This window comes from Poecilia reticulata, linkage group LG5 (assembly GCF_000633615.1).
Source record: "Poecilia reticulata strain Guanapo linkage group LG5, Guppy_female_1.0+MT, whole genome shotgun sequence".
Taxonomy (NCBI): domain Eukaryota; kingdom Metazoa; phylum Chordata; class Actinopteri; order Cyprinodontiformes; family Poeciliidae; genus Poecilia; species Poecilia reticulata.
The window spans coordinates 29110705-29131326 of record NC_024335.1 but is presented as its reverse complement, the minus strand read 5'-3'; the positions used below and the strand labels follow the sequence as shown (position 1 = coordinate 29131326).

At 38.6% G+C, this 20622-nt stretch overlaps 3 protein-coding genes across 6 annotated transcripts; 1 reads left to right on the top strand and 2 right to left on the bottom strand.

Moving 5' to 3' along the window:
* The first annotated feature begins 474 nt into the window (after positions 1-474).
* ldlrad2 (low density lipoprotein receptor class A domain containing 2) lies at positions 475-14407 on the top strand. 4 transcript variants are annotated; one of them, XM_008410344.1, is made up of 6 exons: positions 475-995; positions 1155-1234; positions 10033-10518; positions 12085-12234; positions 12362-12467; positions 13424-14407. In XM_008410344.1, exons 3-6 carry the CDS (start codon positions 10077-10079, stop codon positions 13761-13763), a joined length of 1038 nt encoding a protein of 345 aa, XP_008408566.1. In that variant the 5' UTR covers positions 475-995; positions 1155-1234; positions 10033-10076; the 3' UTR covers positions 13764-14407. The 4 variants fall into 4 exon arrangements, with proteins under 4 accessions (XP_008408566.1, XP_017160086.1, XP_008408564.1 ...); XM_017304597.1 differs by having other exon boundaries at positions 1152-1234; XM_008410342.2 differs by lacking the exons at positions 475-995; positions 1155-1234 and adding an exon at positions 1828-2185.
* On the bottom strand, positions 4233-7855 carry LOC103465468 (glandular kallikrein-like). The gene is made up of 6 exons (XM_008410341.2): positions 6402-7855; positions 6029-6218; positions 5770-5952; positions 5556-5617; positions 4877-5025; positions 4233-4770 (listed from the first exon to the last, which is right to left on the bottom strand). Exons 1-6 carry the CDS (start codon positions 6439-6441, stop codon positions 4609-4611), a joined length of 786 nt encoding a protein of 261 aa, XP_008408563.2. The 5' UTR covers positions 6442-7855; the 3' UTR covers positions 4233-4608.
* A 4562-nt stretch (positions 14408-18969) lies between the features above and the next one.
* On the bottom strand, positions 18970-20622 carry LOC103465467 (G0/G1 switch protein 2). The gene is made up of 2 exons (XM_008410339.1): positions 20520-20622; positions 18970-19839 (listed from the first exon to the last, which is right to left on the bottom strand). Exon 2 carries the CDS (start codon positions 19824-19826, stop codon positions 19434-19436), a length of 393 nt encoding a protein of 130 aa, XP_008408561.1. The 5' UTR covers positions 19827-19839; positions 20520-20622; the 3' UTR covers positions 18970-19433.

The following is a 20622-nucleotide window of genomic DNA, read 5'->3' as shown; positions in this document are numbered from 1 at the left end:
TCTTATTTGACTTATTTACCCAGAATGCCTTTTAGAAACCGCTGCCAAAGATTTTTTTATTTTTTTTACAGCTGAAAACATTTTTTATAAATGATTTTCAAACCCCTGCATCAACATGTCAGCTGTTTTAGCAGATTCAAAACTCTTAAAGAAAATGTTAAGGTCTGAACTCCTGAGCTGTCCAAGGTGTCCAACTCTCAACCTTTGACCCCTGGAGACAGGCATCAACCTCCCCATGATCCTGCAAGGCAGGTAGAGGGGAAAAAAATCTCAAAACTTTTCACATATTTCAATTATGAAATGTATACAATAGGTTTTAAGAACAGGCATTGGTATATGACTTTGGTGTATTCACATTGCAGAAGTGATTTTTATTTTTATTTTTTTGGCTCTAGTGGTCTTTATTTGATAGTTAATTGACAGGAAGGTGGGTAATGAGAGAAGGGGGAAGACATTCAGTAAAGGTCACCAAGGCCGGGAATCGAACCTGCAACAGCTGCGTCGAGGACTACAGCCTCCATATGTGGGTTGTGCTTAACCCCTGCGCCATCACAGCACAGCACACCCCAGAAGTGTGATTTTTGAAGTTGAATATCATAGAAATATTAGGCACCTGGCTCTCTTTGATTTGGTTCAGTTGCCTTCTTTAAAGGAACTTTAGATTTTCATTGCTTTTCATTTTATTGTCCATCTTTTCAACAGTCATTTAAGTTTTAGACTGATGACTGTAGACCCGCTGTTCTGTAAGGAAATGTTATTAAATAAATTGTTTTGGAAAAAAAAACTTTAAGAAGAAGGATCATTTTAAAGATAAATCCTAATTACAGAAAGTTCTGGAAAGATTTAAGTAAGGTAGGATGATATTTTTTTTCCTCCATCTTCTTCAAAATTCATCCATCCATTCATCTAAACCCGCCTGTCCTTGCAGGGTGACGGGGTGGAACAGGTCACCAGTCCATCACACCCCAGGAACAACAATGACTATAAACATGTTGGTATGTCAATACACTGAAGACTTGCTTTTCTCTTCATATTTTTTCATTACATGTCTGTAATTTTATGTTTTGTGTCCAAAGTTTTGTGTCCTATTTTTTTTCTTTTGTAAGAATAAACCATCCCTTCCAGCCTGAGTGTGTATTTCTCTGCCTCAGCAGGAATCCCGCCTCTCAGCAGGATTACAGATGTAGAAGCTGTTATCACAGCAGGTTTATCCCAGAAGCAGTCCTATCCACAGGTGAGCTCAGACATGGGATCAAACAACATGTAGCCACACTTTATAAGAGTGTTGTGTAGTCCTTTAGCACTGCAGCAATATGATTAATTTTTTTTTTTTAAACGTAGCTTTTTATAATGTCTCTCTACATTATAATTAAGAGCACCAACATGAAAGCCTCAAAAAAGAAATTATGGGTATAGAATCCAAACATAGAATTCCTAATCTTTCTAAAATAGTATCAATACAGTGATTTTTTTTTAAATCAACTAATCAATAAATAGCAAAAAGGTCATTTTTAACAGAATATGAACCAGTTGAAGGTGAATCTATGCCACTTGAGTTCTGAATAAGAAGGGCTTTTTTATGTTTTGTTTTACAGTTTTTGCTTAATTACTGCTCTGTTCTTTCAGCAAATCACCTTTTAAGTCTCCATGCTCCACTTAACATTAATCAGTTACTAAATTAGTTGATAATTATTTCAATAATCGAGGCATAGAACATTGAAAAGTAGCAGATGATTAAAAAAAAAAAAAAAGACATTTTACTAGTAGGAAGCAACGACTTTGTTGTCCACACAACAAAGTGTGGACAACACTAGTAGGGAGAGTGGCCAACAGGGGGCGCTATGTATCCTTTCCTGTCACTCCCCAATAGTTTTGATAGTCTTCAGCAGCTGGATAAAATGGCAGGTTTGTGCAATATAACCTGAACGGATCAACTGAAAACGCCTTGGATAAATGATGAACAGTGGAAACTTCTGCGACAGAGTTGAGTTATAGTCCCACAAAAAAAAAAAAAAAAAAAAAAACTCAGCTGAGACGGGGATCCTCCTGCTGCCTCGCAGTGCCTCTCTCCTCCTCCTCGTTCTCCTCTTTTCCACCTGTGGAAAGATGGAGCTGAAGCCTCCGAATCGCGATCTGCTGCTCCTGCTCTGCTTCAACACTCTCTGTTGTTCAGCCATCGAATCGGGTAAGACTTCTGATCCTCGTTAAAAGCGAAAAGGTGAATGAACAGCTACGACGCCGAGTAGCGTATAGAGTTGTGTAGACAGCAGGGAGTCAGTGAAACTCAATCCGCTGTTTATGTTCCCTGTTTTTCTATTTTAAAAATTAGATGCCTGACATGACAGCGAGACACGTTACTTGTTAGTCTTTGTAGTCTAGCCGGTATATAAATGAATAAGGATAAGGCTAAATCCACAAAAAACTACAGTAGATAAATAAACGTTGGCAGTAGTTAAATTACACACTGAGACAAATTTTTATATCATTTTAATTGGCTTTATTTAACCCGTTTTGTAATAATTACCATATCAGTTAATTTCAGTTTTATTAAGTGCTTATTTTTATGTATTTTATATTTGAATATTTATTGTTTACTCTTTCTTTGCTGTTTTTTTTTATTTTTTTTTTACTATATTTATTTCTTTAATGCTGTTTATTTCTTTTTACATTTTTGTATGCTTTTCTGCCTCATTATGCAAATGAGGAGGGGCGGAGTCTTCAGACTTCAACTTCTGCTTTAGACTCCATTAGCTCCAGTCAACGTGCTACTGGCCACAGTCACAACAAAAATGGCGACCTACAAGCTGAGAAATTAGCGACTTTATATGAAAACAACTCTGTAGCTCGGGACTATTGTGCTCCATGTGGACGTTCTCACAGAACGTGTGTTTGACGTTCGACACAGATGTCGACTGTCAAATGTGTTTTTCATCATTTTGAGGAAATTAGCTTCCGATTGCAGCTTCCGGTTTGAGAAACGTTTTTAATGGCGATTTCTCTTAATTTTCATCACCCTGAGCTACAAAGATCTAATACTGACTGTTCTCTTAGCTAAAACAACATGCATTACTGCATTCTCACTAATTAAATTTATGTTTTTCTTTATTATTATGTTCATACGTTTTACTGCGTTTAACTACTGCTAACTTTAACCAATTGTGCTAATTCATGTATCAAAACGTTCTGCTGGAGATTTCTGCTATATCTTTTGCTAAATTTTACTATTGTACTTTTTGAAATATTGGCGCTATTATGCAAATCTCTGCCCTATTAAAATACATTGAAATTCTACAAAATTCCACAAAATCCTGCAAAAATATTCTGCTTTTACACAGCTCATTACTTCTGCCTACTTCAACATATAAACTCCATTCAACTTTTCAACAAGTCACAAGACTTTAAACTATCTTCAAATGTCTTTTGATATTTCTTTTGGTTTTTCCACGATAGCGATTTAAGTTTTATGCAGATTTTAGAATGTTTTCAGGGTTACAATATAATCCTATGGTGGGATTCTTTAACTGTTGTCAGTTATTGGTATAAACTCTAGTAATTGACGTGTTTTGAACTTGTCCTGGTTGTTGACAAACACAATGGTTCTGTTTATGCATAATTACCTGTACAGAAATAATGTATGCTATATATTTTGCTATATTTTACTATTGTACTTTTTCAAATATTTTACTACTGAACTTTTTGAAATATTTCAGGTTTTATACAAAATGTGCTTCTGTTGAATTATGCTATATCTTTGCAAAATTTTACTGTTGTACCTTTTGAAATATTTCAGGTTTTATAAAAATTCCTGCCTCTGATGAATTATGCAGTACTGTAAAATATCGCCAGTCATACAGCAAAATATAACTTTTCTGTATAGCAATGTTTATTTTTTGCTACATTTTGCAAAAAAAGTTTATTTTACAACTTTTAACTTTTTTTTCAACCCCAAAAAAACAACTTATTTTAGATGTTTATTATTAAACACTATGTAATCATAGTGTTTAATAATTAACACTATGATTGCAATAGGCCTTCATGGCACTTTTGCTGCTCTGGCCTAATAACAAACCAAAGGAAAGAGCAAAAGAAAAGTAAAAGAATAAGTATCCTCTGGTCTAATTCCTTTTCTGGGCTGGTGGAATAAAGAGTAGTTGCTAAAGTACTTTTTTTCAGGATTCTAAGTTTGTTCTAATCCCTGTTATGGATTGCTAGATAAATATAAGTAAGTAAGTATCCTCAGGACTTTATTAAAAATTTTTAATGTTCCTGTTCTGGAAGTAGTTTTTCTGGATTCTAAGTTTGTTTAACAGCCTTTAAAGTTCAATATGTGCTATTTTCTTCACTAACAACCAGAAATAAGCACAAGAGAGACAATCTGATCAGATAACAGCCATTTATTTATTTACTAATTGTTACAATCAGTATCTTTACTTATTGAGAAATAAGATATTATTACAGATTAACTTGTACACATTAACTTAAATCCCCAAATAATTCAGCTGTAAACCAGAAAATGAATCGACTGAAAAGTGAAATTTAAAGATTAACTTGAACTTTATGATTTTATGATGCTGGGAACATTTAGCCACAATACAGACACCTAGCAACCTAGGGGTTTTGGTTAATTGTGTCATCTATCCACTTCTTGTAGGCACAGACATCCAGGAAAGCACTTGGTGCAGTGAGTGCATACAGTGGATCTCCAGTGAAGACACAAATGCCAAACAGCCTGTTCTTGAACAAAAACACAAATCCTCCACCAGAGTCACCCTGTCACAAACACAAAGCTTTTTGTTGTTTTACTGCTGTGACTTATCCAGTAAGATAGAAACAATGTCTAAATTTTTTGCAGAAAATTGTTTAAAGACTGACGTACGAAAGACGTGTCCTTCTTAGAGCTGCTCACGCTGTACCACTTCTGGTAACTGAACTCAAAGTCCTCGTCTTTTGCTAGTAGCTCTTCCAACTTTTCATGTTTACCAATATTAAACTCTGCACACTGAAGATCATTTGGACGATGTGTGACTGTAGAAGAAAAGCAACATAAACATGTAAGGTCTGTTTAAGTGTTGACACATTTTGCTCAGGATATCGCCTTGTTGTCTGTGGTTATTAAACTGCAGGATGTTACTTGTATAAAATGTATCTCTTACATTTTTATCAAAACTGTCACTGTTCTCATAGTTAATTTGAGACATATAATCTATGAAAAGCTTGATCTCCTCCCTTTTTTCTAGCTATCTGCAGAAATGCACCACTTCAGGTCAAAAACAACCAATCAGAGGAGGGTTTTAGTGCTGTAGATCAATGCTCATGCACATCCTGCTCACTTTACAGGGGAAGGACTGTAATGTGTACTTGTTCAAATTTTCAGGCTAAGCGCACAGTTTTCTCAGAACTTTCTATTTCAGCTTTAAGCAGTTTATCTCAGAGAGTTTTTGATAATCAAAACTTCAACAAGGTTTCTAAGTTCAGCTTCAGCAGAGAGTCAAAAAATTATTTGAATTATCTGAATCATTTTGAGGTAATAACAAAAACATGAACATTCATCTCACTTCTTTTGTTAAAAGGGCCAACTCTTACGTCTCCATATCCTGCCAACTGAACCTTGGTGCCGCTGAAACACAAGAAAAACAAAGCTAAAAATAAATCACATTAAGAAAAATGGCTAACTCTGGGAGATCAGAGGTCAAAAATTTTCCTGGATAAACTTTGTCTCATCTGGCAGATCAAGAACCAAATTCTGAAAGTTGAGAAGGTAAAACTTACAGTGGGAGAGTATCTGGACAGTCAGGTAGTTTGACTGGTTGGATTGTTGTTTTGCTTTGCAGCTTCAGAAGCATGATGTCATGTTCACGACTGTTGCTGTCTCTATAAACCTCACGTTGAGTGATTGGATAAATGTTCCTTCGACCCCTGTTAGGATGAAGTCCTACATGTGCCTCATTAGCCCTAGGCAAGAAAGACACAATTGTTAAAGAAACAATCAGTTATTGGTGATTTTTCAGTAAAACTTTTCTTCACTTACCATCCTGGATTTGAGTTCCAGCAATGAGCTGCAGTCAGAACCCACTGATCACTGATCAGAGATCCTCCACAGATTTCATATTTTGTGTGATCATATCTATAGACCTTCACATGATAGTGTCGCTCATCGTCTTTACAGTTTTGACCTCCAATGATCCTCTTCTGCAGAGACACTGAACTCACTGCAACACCTGGAGAAGAAAGCTGCTGTTTTTAGCTAATTAAATCCACACAGTAGAAATAAGGAACCAACATGACAGTTTTATAATGAACAAAAATAAATAAAGAAATAAATAAAGAAATAAATAAAGAAATAAAGCACAGATCAACATAATTCATAGCATTGAGAGCCAGTGGAAATGTGTCCAACTCACCCAGCTCCAGCTGCAGTAGCAGAACTTTCAGCAGAGTCATTGCTGGTCCAGCTTCCTGTGAATGTCTGCAGTCCTGCAGCAACTTTTAAACTCTGTTCACAACTTCCTGCTGGACAGGAAGCCACCAATCACAGGATTGACTGAGTTTCTAGGCCTCTATCTAAGCTCTGCCCTAAAGAGCGTGTTTCCTGATGTGTCATTTCCTAGTCCCAATTCTCAGGCTGCACCCTATGCCACTCTATAAAGTGTGGACTCAGTTGAAATGCACATAAAGGTTTGAGTGCGCAGATTACAATTGGGACAGTACTCCCAGTGTCGTAACTCTGACATCCAAAATGGCGGGACTGGTCACTGCTTAGGCATTTGTGCTGCTAAAAAGTGCAACACCGAAAAAAATATTTTAAATGTACAGTAAAAGTATTTTTGCTGTCCAAAGTCATCGCTGGAGATGTTTGTCAGTTCAAATTTGTTTTATTATGATTTGTTGAAAATAGAGCAAAATTTGATGAAATCACAATGTTCAATAGAGTGAAACAAAAAATATTTCAATACTTTACTTTTGAAAACTGATTTTTTTTTTTCTTATTTTTTGCAACAGACATAGCTTGCTCTGTGAACATTGCCATATTTACAAAATGGCAGAAAATACACATTAAAATATTAAAATGTTCAATGTAACAGTCTGAGATTTGACTCATTAGAAACACGATTGCATATTCAGCTGTTATTCGAAAAAAAAAAATCTCTTTTGTGGCTAAAAGTTAGTTTGGTATGAACTGGAGCTTATGTGCTGACAAAAATCAAGTTAAGGACAAACATACGGATTATATATAAAAAAAAATAGAAAGAAGCCCTGACTCTACATTCTGAAAAATAAAGACGAATGGAACTAAAATCTCCTTCTTAAAAGAAACTATTAATCTTGCGTCTTTACAGACCAAAAATGTTACAAGAAATTTATAAGGAACATTGTGTTATGGTCAAAAGGACTCTTTTTCTTAATGTGTTTTGTCTGCTTTATCTGGTCACATGCACACAGCTGCACGTGTTTCTGTTTTTCTTTATTATTATAGGTGAGAATACATTACTGCAGTCACACTTAAGTTTCTGTTTTTCTTTTATTTATTTTTCTTCAATGTGTTTCTTTCTTGTGCTCTTTGTATCTGTGTGTCAGCATTATTTTGTCTACCTTTCTGCAGATGCTTTTTGCTTTTACTGGTCTTACTATCTACAAGGATCTTTTGCACACTTTAATCAATTTTAGCAATTCATATATCAAAATGTTCTTCTGCTGCTGCATTATGCTATATCTTTTGCCTTGTTTTAGTATTGTACTTTTTGAAACATTTCAGGTTGCATACAAATTTCTGCTTCTGAATTATGTAATATCTTTTGCTGAATTTTACTGTTGTACTTTTTAAAATATTTTACTACTGTACTTTTTCAAATATTTCCAGTTTTGTGTAAATTTCTGCTTTTGCTGAATTATGCTTTATCTTTTGCTAAATTTACCATATTGCAAAAGATTTCTACCATGTATGACTGTAGCTTTCTTCTGCTTTTTTTCCTACTTCTAAAGCTTTGTTCTGCTCTTTCTTGCACATGCTGCAGCAATCATTCTGCAGATTTGCATTCTCGCGGCTGTTTCTCATGGAACAGCAATTTTTCTAGTTCCTTTGGAATTATTTCCAACTGTTCTTAAGAATAAACTTTTCATAAATAACTTTGAATTAATGTTAACTTCATTTAATTAAATATTGACATTTTCAACTTTAATTTCTTTTACTAGGAAAATCCCCTAAGAATTAAAATCTTAATTATTTCCAGACAGTACGGGAACACTCATAACCAGGGGTGTCCAAAGTCGGTCCTTGAGGGCCGGCATCCTGCATACTTTAGTTCTCTCCCTGGTGGTAGTAACAACCTTTTCAGCATGTCAGTATTCTTCTTTGGCCTTCTAATGAGCCATCATTTGATCCAGGTGCGTTAAACCAGGGAGAGAACTAAAACATGCAGGATGCCAGCCCTCCAGGACCGACTTTGGACACCACTGCTCATAATGATAGATGGAAGAGAAGGTTGGGTGATGTACAACCAATATTCAGAAGTTTAACAAATGACGATGGGTGATATATTCGCACAGGAGACCTATTTGACCACAACTTCCCCATTGACGTCACACAAATGACACAAAATTGGAAAATGACAGAAGGTTTCTAATTTACTTGGAGAGTAGTAAGGAGGATTGTGGGTTCAAAATAAAATGTTTGGTGAATTTACTTTACAGTTCTGACCTCCAATGATGTCAGAACTGTAATTTGGATTCATGACTATTCTATTTGTAAAAACTGAATTAGTCTAGTGCAGTGGTGCCCAAAGTCGGTCCTTCAGGACCGGCATCCTGCATGTTTTAGTTCTCGCTCTGGTTTAATGCACCTGGATCAAAAGATGGCTTGTTAGATGACCTAAGAAGAACATTGACATGCTGAAAAGGTTAATACCACCAGGGAGAGACTAAAGCATGCAGGGTGCCGGCCCTCGAGGACCGAGTATGGGCGTTTTGGGGTTTTTTACACAATGGACACAAAGTGTGAGATGAGTCACCAATAAGAAAGCTTGTCCCAAACCATAGTGCTGCCCTTTTCTACTCAGTAATGTTCCATTGACATCAGCACTTCGGTGAATACTATACGGTTTTCGTAAGCAGACACTAGCTTTGATGTTTTGTATTTGTTTTTAGCCATTTCCCATCAACAGGGGCTCCTGTCTCCAGCCGTTGGGACATTCCTAGAGGTCGGTCCAGGAAGATTTAGTTATTGCCAAGGGAAACAGAGCTAATAAACCCTGTAATGGTCATAAATTTCTTCATTATTTGGCCTGTGGCCCAGAGCCAGTAGCTGGTAGACCAGTGAGTGGATGTGGGGCTGGAGGAGCTGGATTTCACCACCCATCTGTTCTGTTTTTGCTTATAGATGAGCGTTGAGTTGCTCCTCAGATTGTCAAAACTCTGATCACTTTGCTTATTTATTTGCAGACCAGTATGATCATCTGTAACATTATTGAAATATTTAAGGTGGCTGTTCATTGTTCATTGTTAAAGTCTTTGCTTTTATTCAAATAATGTTCTAACATGGAGACTGGCGAGGTAGGCCTTTATTTTTTCAGTCTTAAAAACAGAATTCAATGTTTAATATGTTCAACGGTTTTGGAGTGATATGTTTAACTGACCTAGTTCATGTTTAATTTGTCGCATCACATTATGATAATGTACAAATGACATCATAACTAGTGTGAGTCAACCAGGGTAAGAACAGGGTAAGAACAGCATACTTTGATATTAGTCCAAGAGGATTCAGTTGTTCCCCTTGCAAACGGTGCTAATAAACCCTGTCATGGTCATAAATTGGAAAAAAAACCCAGTAAGAATTATGCATTAAAAAGGTCAGTTACAAAAATATGGCAAAAACTTAAAACTCGAGACATTTGTTCTGAATTGGCACTGTATGAATAAAATTGAAATAAAACCAATGGTTCACTCTTTTCATTTGTTTAAAAAAGGCAGGTGAAGTCTCGTACCGTGTTTTTACTATTCACTGGAATAATTCAGTAACTTTTTTCTCTTCTTTTTTAGTGAACCTGGTGGATTTCTGTGGCCAAACAATCCGGAGAGACGGAATGATCGTCAAGTCACACCAGGAATCCAAAAAGTACTACTTTGTGACCATGGGGACCGACTGTCACCTCACCATGCAGGCCAGCTCACCTAAAGACAAGGTCCAGTTCTACTTTCGCTTTTTCCTAGTCTACAGTTTGCTCAGAGTGGCTCCTTTAAGCCCCGCCCCTCTCGCCCAAGAGTCCTCACGTAGCTCCGCCTTTCTCAACTCAAGACTTGATCCCGCGTCCGGTGAAAGCCCAGAAGACCCGTGTTATGCCGGCTCCTACCTTCAGTTCTATGACGGAAGAGACCGGAACTCCCCAGCTCTTGGGCCTCCCCTCTGCGGGAAGACTTCTCCCCGGCCAGTGCTGTCCACAGGAAACTACTTGACCCTGAGGCTGGTGACGCGGGGGACTCAGCCCAGGGTTGATTTTGTTGGAGATTTCACTTCCTTCAGACTGGGTAGGACAGACACATCGACGTTCTGAATAAAGGTTCAACTCATGTTCAAACAAACTGAAACTTGCAACCTGCCATAGAGAATAAGTTATTGTTGGTTATCGTAACAGAGCTGTTGCCTTGCAGCAAGAAGGTTCTGGGTTTGATTCCCGGCCCCGGTCTTTCTGCATGGAGTTTGCATATTCTCCCTGTGCATGCGTGGGTTTTCTCCGGGTACTCCGGTTTACTCCCACAGTCCAAAAACATGACTGTCAGGTTAATTGGCCTCTCCAAATTCTCCATAGGTGTGAGTGTGTGTGTGAATGGTTGTGTGTCCTGTGTCTCTCTGTGTTGCCCTGCGACAGATTGGCGACATGTCCAGGGTGACCCCGCCTCTCGTCAGGAACGTTAGCTGGAGATAGGCACCAGCAACCCTCCTGACCCCACTAAGGGACAAGGGTGTTAGAAAATGGATGGATGGATGGATGGATGGTTATTGTAACACCTAAGCAAGTTAAACACACCAAGAAAAACTGTGAAGCTACAAGGTTTTCCTAAATGTGAATGCAGCAGCAGAAAGCCATTTTTAAGAGTCAGCTGGGATGTGAGACCAAACAGGTGTTGGTATGTAGGAGCGTAGTTTGAAGCAGTGGTCATGGTCATGTGTATTCATGGGTCCAGAATGGGCAACATAAAATCCTACCTGAAACTGCTGCCTAAGGATTGGCATGAATTGAGTAAGGGCATTGTAGAGATTAACGGCACCTGGATGGGCTAATCCAGGGTCACTAAAATAAATTTTTCTCTGGTTCCTTTCCTGATGTGACCCTTGACGGGATATTTGGCTACATGCAGTCATTTGGTCATTGGCCAAATGACTGCATAGTTGAGAAAACTATGCAGGTTGCTTTGACAATTATGAAGATTTCAGAAAAAACTAGTTCTGATTCCTAGAGACAGCATTCATCTCACTATGGGACATGAGCAGGTCTTGATTCTAGGACTCTGGCTGGATTTATTAGTTCTCCAAAATACTGACAAACTTATGGCTGACGCTAGGATGCAAATTTGTAGTCGTCTTACCCTAGATGACCTAGTCTCACCTCCAGTAAAATGTGATGAACCTTGGTTTCCAGTACAAGCTATTTAAATCCCATATTAAACAAATTTCTAGGACTTCCTTCTGCACAATATTTCTAAAGTAAAAAAACCCTGTCCCACAATCAAAGAAAAAAAAAAACTGATCCATGTGTTTGTTACAAACAAGGCTGGATTATTGTAGTTCTTCACTATCAGGAAGTTTAACATTTTGAGTTAAAAACCTTCAGATTACCCAAGTGAGAGTTTTGATGAAGGGCTATGAGTGCTGCATACAGACATACTGAGTAACCAAAACCTATCTTCAAGTAGAGTACCACAATATATATATATATTTTTACTCAATTACTCTTGCAATTTCATAATCATTGTCAGGGGTCTCTCTCCCACTTAGTGGGGCTCTCATTGAGGAGAGCACTGTAAGTTGTAAAATATGTCCTTATGGTGGCAGTTTCCCTTTTAATGCAAACTTCTTGACACTTACATTTTCAGGGTTCAACCAGTCAGAGTGTAGAAGTGAGCCCTACTTCACCTGCAGAAATGGAAAGTGCATCCCCGTCAGTCTTGTGTGTGACGATAAAGTCGTTGACAACTGTGGAGATGGAAGTGACTTGGAGGAAAATCTGACAACAGGCTGCAAAGGTGAGTTTGTGCAAAAACAAAACAAAAAAACCCCAAAGCTCCAAAATACATTTTCACCATTTTATCATTTTAATAAAATTGTGGCTGGACATCAGGTCAGCTTTCACCTGCTGAACGCTCGCCCCAGATTTCTACACCAACCCTGTCCTTGGTGAGTCTGCCAACCCATGTTGGTGGGACGTGTCTGAACTGCAGTGTAACAGGCAGCAGTCTGAGGCGGGAGTCAGTAACTGGTAAGTACTGTTTGAAAAATAGTCTTTTTTTTTTGTTTTTACTCGAACAGCAGAAACATTGCAGCTTCCAAACATCCTCTTGGACGTCATTGGTGGATTGCTTTTAACCCTAAATAGTTACTAAAACTACCTGTACATGGCTTTAAATAACCTGTAATAAGTATACTCAAATACCAATTCCTGTTTTGGCTGGCCTGTGAGTTGCTGGAAGCGGTTTATTGTCTGCTGTGAAAAGACTAGCCACCAGCAATTTGCAAACACCTGATGGAACCCTAACCCATCAGCTTAGCTGATTATAGGAACCACTGTATAAAACGTCTAAAAGGGTTGATAGAGGGGGAGTTTCAGAAAGAGCAGGAGTTTTTAAAAATAAGAAAAGGCCAATTCCTAGACATTAAATTGCAACGTCAAATTTCTTTTAAGTCATATTTGATAAATGCAGCATTTTTAACAACTTAAGGTAACATGGTTACTGGACTGTGCTATAAAATGTCACTATGTGCCTGAAAAACACAACACTGCCCCTTTAAGAGCTGAGTTGGAAATGTCGCTCAGATTCAGCAGGATCTTTGGCGTGTATTGAACTAATTAAACAGGAGACAGCAGAATAATCTGTGGAAAAATAAGAGACTGACTTTTAATTCTGATTCTAATCCAACATTTTACTATTGAGGTATTTTTATTGTTACTTTGCTTTAAAATTGGCAGATCAAAAACAAAACGAATCTGTTTTAACTTGACTTAAAAATCCAAATAAAAACAAACTTGCCCTCACACCAGAGACAGCCCTTTCTGAACTCACAGCTTTTTGATTCATTGCTGTTTAAAAGAGAGTCTCTCCCCTATGAAGTAGAAAGAACTTTCAGCTTGACATTTCCACTCCTGATGGCAAACGTTTGGACAGCGCTGTAACTCTAATTTTTTTTTGTTTTTTTTTCTTCCTTTCCTGACTGCAGCCTCCTCCTCCTCCTCTTCCCTGCTGGCTTTATACATCGTCCTGGGTGTAGTGGCGGGGGGTTTGTTTCTCTGCTGGTGCTGCTGGTCGCCTGCTTGGTTCCTGTGGCGGCTCAGCATCTGCCGTTTCTTGCCATGCTGCAAGTCAACCTGCGCCTCCTGCACTTTCTTTCCCTGCAACTGTGCAAACACCAAGGAACAGCGAGTGGCAAAGGTCAGCCCTCACACGCCGGTCAGCAGGAACCCCACCGACCCAGCGGCCAGCCCCGGCGACAATCCGTGTTGACTCTTTCCACTTCCTGGTTTTCACAGACGCGGCGATGCTCTCACCAGTGGTCATGACAGCAAAACATTTATTCGTAGAGGTTGGTCCAATGCGGTCAGTTTTGCGATCCCTTCATTAGCGGAAAGCAGAAGGTCAGTGGGAGCTGGAGGAACATGGTTTAGTTTTGTAGCCTGTCCAGCCCTGCATCAGAAACACCAGGCTTGTTTGAATCTGTAATTAAATCTGTTTCAGCTGTTCTCTTGAGCCACACATACTTTCACTCTCCAGAATCAGCTAGTAGATTATCTAAACTCTCGCTGGTCACCTGTTAGCGACAAGAATACGTCAAAGTAATAGCAAGACCGGCTTGTTATTACCTGATCATGCTTGCAGTAAAAACTGCTTAGTCTGATGTGTTTATTTTTCCAGCGCTACTCTACCGCCTTGCTTTTGCAATATGGCTGATCTTTAAACTGGTAAAGCAGGGTATGGTCTGCCTGTGTAGTTTGAATGTGAACTGTTTTGTTGAACCGTAATAAAACCATATTTATCCTCAGTGTAGTTTGCAAACATCTCCCGTTCAGCAAAGTGACTGTGGAGAAGGAAATTCAGAACATTGTTTAATGAGTTCATGTCTGTGAATTGGGCCAGTGCTAATAAGAGACGACTCTTATTGTAAACATGTGCCATGCAAATAAAACAAGTTGTATCAAAGGTTTAATCTGAATGAGTGCAGTGATCTTTTACTCCGTTTTTGAAGTCACAATGCAGTCGAGCAACGATTCGGTCTCCGTTCTACAGCTTTGTAGACCATAGACGAAGCTGTAGAGGAAGCAGCCTAAAGCAGCGTGTGACCTCATTTGTAATAGACTTGTGTAAACTGCTGAATGCCTCAGATCTGACGTATTAATGACGAACCGACCGTGGAAACATCCACACAAACCTCGTGACAGCCAGGCTTACTTTGACAGACACAGAGGCCCAATTTCAAGACATTCAATTAAAGTCTAATTTCTTTTGAGTCATATTTGATTTATACAGCATTTTTATAATAAATTAAGGTAACATAAGTTACTTGATTGTGCTATAAAATGGTACTATATGCCTGGAAATCGTATAATACTTCCCCTTTAATGTTCCATCTCTGCTTTTTCTTTAAGCTTTTCCTAGACTTTCTGTAGCTCTATGTTTGTTCCAGTTTGTTGTTGATGTTTTAACATGATGTGATTCTTTTTTCTTTTCTTTATATAACCTCTCCATTTATGCAAATACAACACTGAAGGGTAAGTTCCTTCTTCAGATGCCTGATTCATCCATTTGCTCAGTCATAAAAGCAACCATGCTGACACCGCTGTCAGCTCCTTGTAATACGGTAAAGTTTGACTGTCTACAGGGACTTCAAGCACTGACACACCACAAAAACTACATGGACCAGTAAAAAGGTGAAAAATCATGTTTCCTTATAAGCTCCAGACCTGCTGTTTATTAGCAGAAGTTAAACAAACTTGTTCCAAACTATTTCAGGGTTAAACTTTGACACTCCCTACATGTAAGGAAGCTATTGCTAAAAAGAACTTCATAAAAAACCTCACTTGGAAAAAACCGTATGAGTTGATGAGCATCAGTTTTAGCTGTTTTCAAAATCCAATTACTGTTATTCTACAGCACAGAAATGCTTGTCCTCACTTGTTACAATGCGATTGTAAATTGGTGTACAGACCTGAGCTAATTATCATTCATCCCTGTTAGATCTTGAGCCAATGGGACAGCTCCTCCTTGGCTCAAATGTGAATGAGATTAAATCTCTGGGCTGAACATTCACACCGCTAAAAGTAATTAAAGAAACTTTTTGTCCCCAATCTCAAACCAGGATGTATTTACATCCTTGTCCACATAAAAACCCGCCTCTGTAGTTCTACTTTTCAGTCCTAGATTGCTCAGATGAGTCAGAGTGGGGCTTGGCAAAGAGTGTGTGTTAGCTCTGGTATCTAATAGCAACCTTTTCTAATCCTGTCTAATCCTTAAAAACAGAGGCAAGAAAATCCTTCTCATCAACCCAGTCATGTTAATTTGACTTTTTTTTTTCTTTTTTTTTCAAATGGTGCTCTAAGCTCTTACTAAAGTGCAGAGCTGAGCACTTTAGTAAGAGCAGGGGACAGGAGGGTTGTCATGGCAACCTTTCTGTAAAGGATTTAATTGGCAAAAAACAAAAAATATGTTAAACATTTTAACACAGAAAAGAAAATGTTATCCTTGATCATCCAATAAGTTGTTCTCTACTGAGTCAGAAATGATTCATCTTAAAACATGAACCTGCTCCAGGTAGTGTGTGTAAATGTTCTACTGTTGATGATCAACTCCTTTTTACTATAAAGCTTTTTACTCCGTGGCTTCATGCTTAGAGCTTTACATTGTTCCTTTGTTCTGCTGTGGCTGCTGGAAGCAAAACATCCTATACATGGAAAGGAATCTGCTAGGGCGCCACCTGCTGGATGTCACTCTGCTGCAAGCCCTCCAAAACATTTCAGTCCTTCAACAGGATAAACATGGATCATTTATGGCCCTAGATGGCACTCTCTCTTTGAGCTTTGTCTTGAAAGTCATAAATTAATTTTAAAAAAATAGAAAAACAACAATAATGTTTCACATTAATTCGTTGGCCCGGCCCTGAACGGGACCTGCTCCGTTTGCTGTAGAATCAAAGTGCAGAAACAGCTTTATGAGCTTCTCCTGCTTCATGTGCTCACTGTGTACAGACATAAAGTGTAAGTATGCAAATTTAGAGGAAATAAAATGAATGAACTGTATGTTATTTTTTTTCTATAAAGCAAAGAAAAAAGCAGCTTGTGGGAGTACAATTTAGGCAGCCACCAATGGATTTGGCCTGATTTCATCAAGTTTTTTTCTGAACTGTTGTAATCATTAAATTATTGTCATTGTCACTGATCTCTGTTGATTATATGTTAGGGCCATATATTTCAAATGGCCCTAACATTTGAAATATATCTCTCACATTGAGATATATACTGTATATCTCAGTCTTAATGTGTTAATTGCTTTAACAACGAAGTTTTGTGTTTGACTATTGTCACTGTTATTGTTCTTACTGGTCTTTATTTGTTTTAAAAAAAAAGGTCAATTACATTCAAAAATGAATGTCTGACTGCAAATAAACAGTATAGCTCTAGGTTACAACTCGAGAGTGGGACGTGAAGGTCGCAGTTAAAGCCTCTAGCACTGAACTGGTCTGCAGAAGGAAGGTGGACATCCAGAGAAAAAAAACAATCTTTTTTCCACCATTCATTCTGTATTTATGTGTATTTCATTGTTTCTGCTCTATCTCACCGCGCCATGCTTCTGGGCCTGTTGCTGATTCAGCTGTGACCCAACAAAGCTTGCTGTCAGCCAATCAGAACAGTGGAGTGTAGGGCAAACAATCAGCCCTGCAGTGTAGATGAGTCAAAGACAGCCATATTTCTTACTACTCAAACTGGGTTTAGACTGGAATTCACTAATGAGATATTTAGGGGGAAATGGCTAAAACAATGCTTTAACAGATATAAATCATTTACAGTGAAGTCCCATAAACTTCTAAATTTTAGCTGAGGACTATGTTTGTGTCTGTAAGTAAGAAAATCTGTCAGTACAGTATAAATCGGACCTTTTCATCAGATATTGACTTGAGGTAAGCTCCTATATTGCTAAAAAAAAATGCTAAGCTGCAGTATGGAACTTTATAAAAAATACATTTTTTGAAACCGTCAATCTGAAAAAAATGAGCTCCTCTGCTTTCCGCCAGTGCTAACTAGAATCAACCAGTCGGAGTCATGAGGAGGGTCTTAGCGCTGTCAATCACACTTTATATGGCGCTGCTCATACCCCTTTTTCATCTCTTCCTGCTCTCTGCTACGCTACAGCTAGCCATAGTCTGCTATGAATGCTGAGACCAGTAATAATGGCCACCAATGGTGAATAAACAGTTTTCCTGTAACCGCCATTTGCACATAGAGCAGAGGGTACATGATTGATTGACAGCGCTAAGACCCTCCTCCTGGCTCTGATTGGTTGTTTTCAATCATGAGTGGCGCGTTTCTTCAGACAGAAACAGTCACTCAGGGAGGAGGTGAAGGAAATCTTTTTTTCTTGTCTCATAACATACTGTCCCAACATGGTGACAATTTTGATAAACATAAAAATTGTTTATCAAAATTTTTATTTTTATCAACATAAACATAAAGATGTTGATAAAACATTTTTTGCATTTCTGATGAAAACATTTGCATCAGATATGCAGATCATATCTGATATTTGTATCTGATATTTAAACGTCTGCCTTCTGATTTTCTATGAAGCAACTTTGAATTGTTTTATGTATAAATTGTGCTTTATAAGAAATGTTGTTGGGCTCCGTCTCGTCTTACCTTGTAGTTAGACAATAACATGCCAGTAGTGCAATATGTTTTGATGTAAAAAAAAAAAAAGAAAAGTTCTTTATTTACTATTAACTGTGTTAAACATGTAGGTCACATGATCACTATTCTCTTCCTTCAGTTCTAGCCTGTCATGAATCATCGTTATTTGATTCAGATTTCTGTCTGCTGTGTGAACGATGGCTTTGGTTGGGTTCGTTTTGTCCCTTGAACTTACTCCAGTTCCCACTAGAGGTCACTAGAGGCTCCCTACGTCCTTCTGTAATTACTCTGTCCTCCTGCTGGTCTCAAAACCTGATCTCAATAAAATGCATCTTTAATGACGTGTCTGGAGTTGTGAATACAGATTATTTCTATAGATTCCTTGATATTTCTGCCTCCAAACGTTATTGTTGTTATGGTGTTTCGTAGGTGCATCTCAGACATTAAATGAAAGCGGCTGATGAACAGAACCGTGACGAACCCCACAATTCACTTTTGTTCACCCAGAATTATGATTATCAAATGGGACCATGTGGTGCCCATCTACTGAATAAGATCTGAACCAGATTAGCTCAGTCCCAAAATGAGACATGTTTTCAGCACAACACAGAGAAAGATGTAGAAAATAGGCCACTTATTTTAATTTGTGTAATTTTAAGTGACACAACGTCTCTGAGCCATCATGCAGGTAGCAATGTTGGGGATGAAAACAGGACAGTGTTGTTCTACCTCTGAACTGTTCTCAGATGTTGCCAACTTCTCAGATTTATTGACCTTGACCACATGGTTTATGACAACGAGCCGCTTTTCCTGCCTGACTGAGCAGAAACACAGCAGAGTGTTTGTAAAGACAAACCATGAGCAAATCAGATATGAATAAAATAAACTTTAATAGAATGTAACAAAATATAGCATTATTTACAGTTGGATAACATCTACAGCAAACTTCTTCCTTCTCCTCCCACAACCAGCTGCCAGTAGGTGGCACTGCAGAGTAAATTCCTCAGACTCACTCATGATGTTGTGGCTTACAGGTGCTGTTTAATAATCTCTCTCTCTCTCTCTCTCTCTCTCTCTCTCTCTCTCTCTCTCTCTCTCTCTCTCTCTCTCTGTCTCTCCCTATGACTTCAGAAACCTCTGACCGTTGCAGTGCCTGCCCATCATATTCTGACAGTCCGTCAAAGCCATGGCCATCAGCTGGCAGCGTGTGGTGGCGGTTCAGACACCATTACTCTGAAAAACTTCCGTCTTTTGTGCGAGTTGCACACCAAAAATGGTGTGGCAGTAGCAGTCTCCAATAAATATTTCCAGCCATCTTGCTTTACTGCAGTGGACTTAGGAAGCATGCAGGCGGTTGGCCAGGTTTCGCTGGCTGAGTCTATGGATCTTAGCCAGGGTCGGGTTCTTGGTGTTTGCTTGGCTCTCTGGAACAAGCTCCTCTTCCTCCTCCTCCTCCTCTTCTTCCTCCTCCTCCTCCTGTCCCCCGGCTTTCAGGGTGGCCTGAGCATCAGCTTCAACTTCTCTCTGGTCCGAGGTCAACATGAGGAGCATCTCTGCATCCAGCGGCTCACCTGAAGAGAAGGGGTGGCAGAGAGTCTCAACCAGCCCGATGGCCGTGCCCAGCACCGCCAGCACGGAGCCCAGCAGGTAAACCTTCAGCAGCTTCCGGTTGGCTCTCTGACGGAGCATCTCCTTTGCAAATGGAATCAACTCCTGCATGGTTTCCATTTCCGGCGGCTGCCTGTCAATGAAGACAGAAAAGATGATGCTATGGGGTAAAGACAAGTAAAGCCTAAAGGTTCCAAACATTCAGTGACCCATCTCCCTACAAGTAAATTTAAATAAATGTATATTTTGTATTAAATCGTCAAAAGTGGTGACACTTTATTTGAAGGGTGGGTGACGCTGTCCTAAACATGACATAACATCTGTCATGAACATGTAGGAGTCTTCATGAATGTTTACGACTGCTGTCATTAAGTGTCCTTCGGTAAATAATGACTCTTTTAATGCAAAATTGACACTGTAATGCAACTTTGTTAAAAAGTGTCCTTATTTACCAAATCAAATTTCATGAGGACACTCATAAATATTTATGAAGGCTCTCGTGTTCATGGCAGGTGTCATGTCAGTCTTATGCACATCCCTTCAAATAAAGTGTTACCTCAAAAGTTACATTAGCTGCTACTTTAAGTGTCCTGCTGCATGAAGTATTGTAGCTTTAAATTATGACCACTTCAATAGATTTAAACAGGAACTAGTGAGTCATGTTTTGAATGGCTACTACTAGAATTTTTAAATATTACATTTTCACTAAAACAAACTTGTGTTTACAGTCATTTAATGTCTTCTACCTCCAGGTTCAAACATTATTGATCATCTTAGAACAGAATCTTTGGGGGAGAAAAAAGACATACTTACTGTAAATGACGTTCTTGTTTTGCTGAGTCGCACGTTTATCCTGTTGGTGAGTTCCAGTCTGTGGAAACTCGTGGACTCTGTTCATTTATAACCCACATGTACT

Bases quoted from the DNA above. Each gene is read 5' to 3' on its own strand.
- LOC103465467 (XM_008410339.1), bottom strand. From the start codon at position 19,826: ATGGAAACCATGCAGGAGTTGATTCCATTTGCAAAGGAGATGCTCCGT.
- LOC103465468 (XM_008410341.2), bottom strand. From the start codon at position 6,441: ATGACTCTGCTGAAAGTTCTGCTACTGCAGCTGGAGCTGG. The intron at 5,618-5,769 runs GTAAGTTTTACC...CTTGTGTTTCAG, and splicing joins TGTCCAGATACTCTCCCACT to CGGCACCAAGGTTCAGTTGG. The intron at 4,771-4,876 runs GTACGTCAGTCT...TGTTTGTGACAG, and splicing joins CTAAGAAGGACACGTCTTTC to GGTGACTCTGGTGGAGGATT.
- ldlrad2 (XM_008410342.2), top strand. From the start codon at position 2,107: ATGGAGCTGAAGCCTCCGAATCGCGATCTGCTGCTCCTGCTCTGCTTC. The intron at 12,235-12,361 runs GTGAGTTTGTGC...CGCTCGCCCCAG, and splicing joins TCTGACAACAGGCTGCAAAG to ATTTCTACACCAACCCTGTC. The intron at 12,468-13,423 runs GTAAGTACTGTT...TCCTGACTGCAG, and splicing joins GAGGCGGGAGTCAGTAACTG to CCTCCTCCTCCTCCTCTTCC.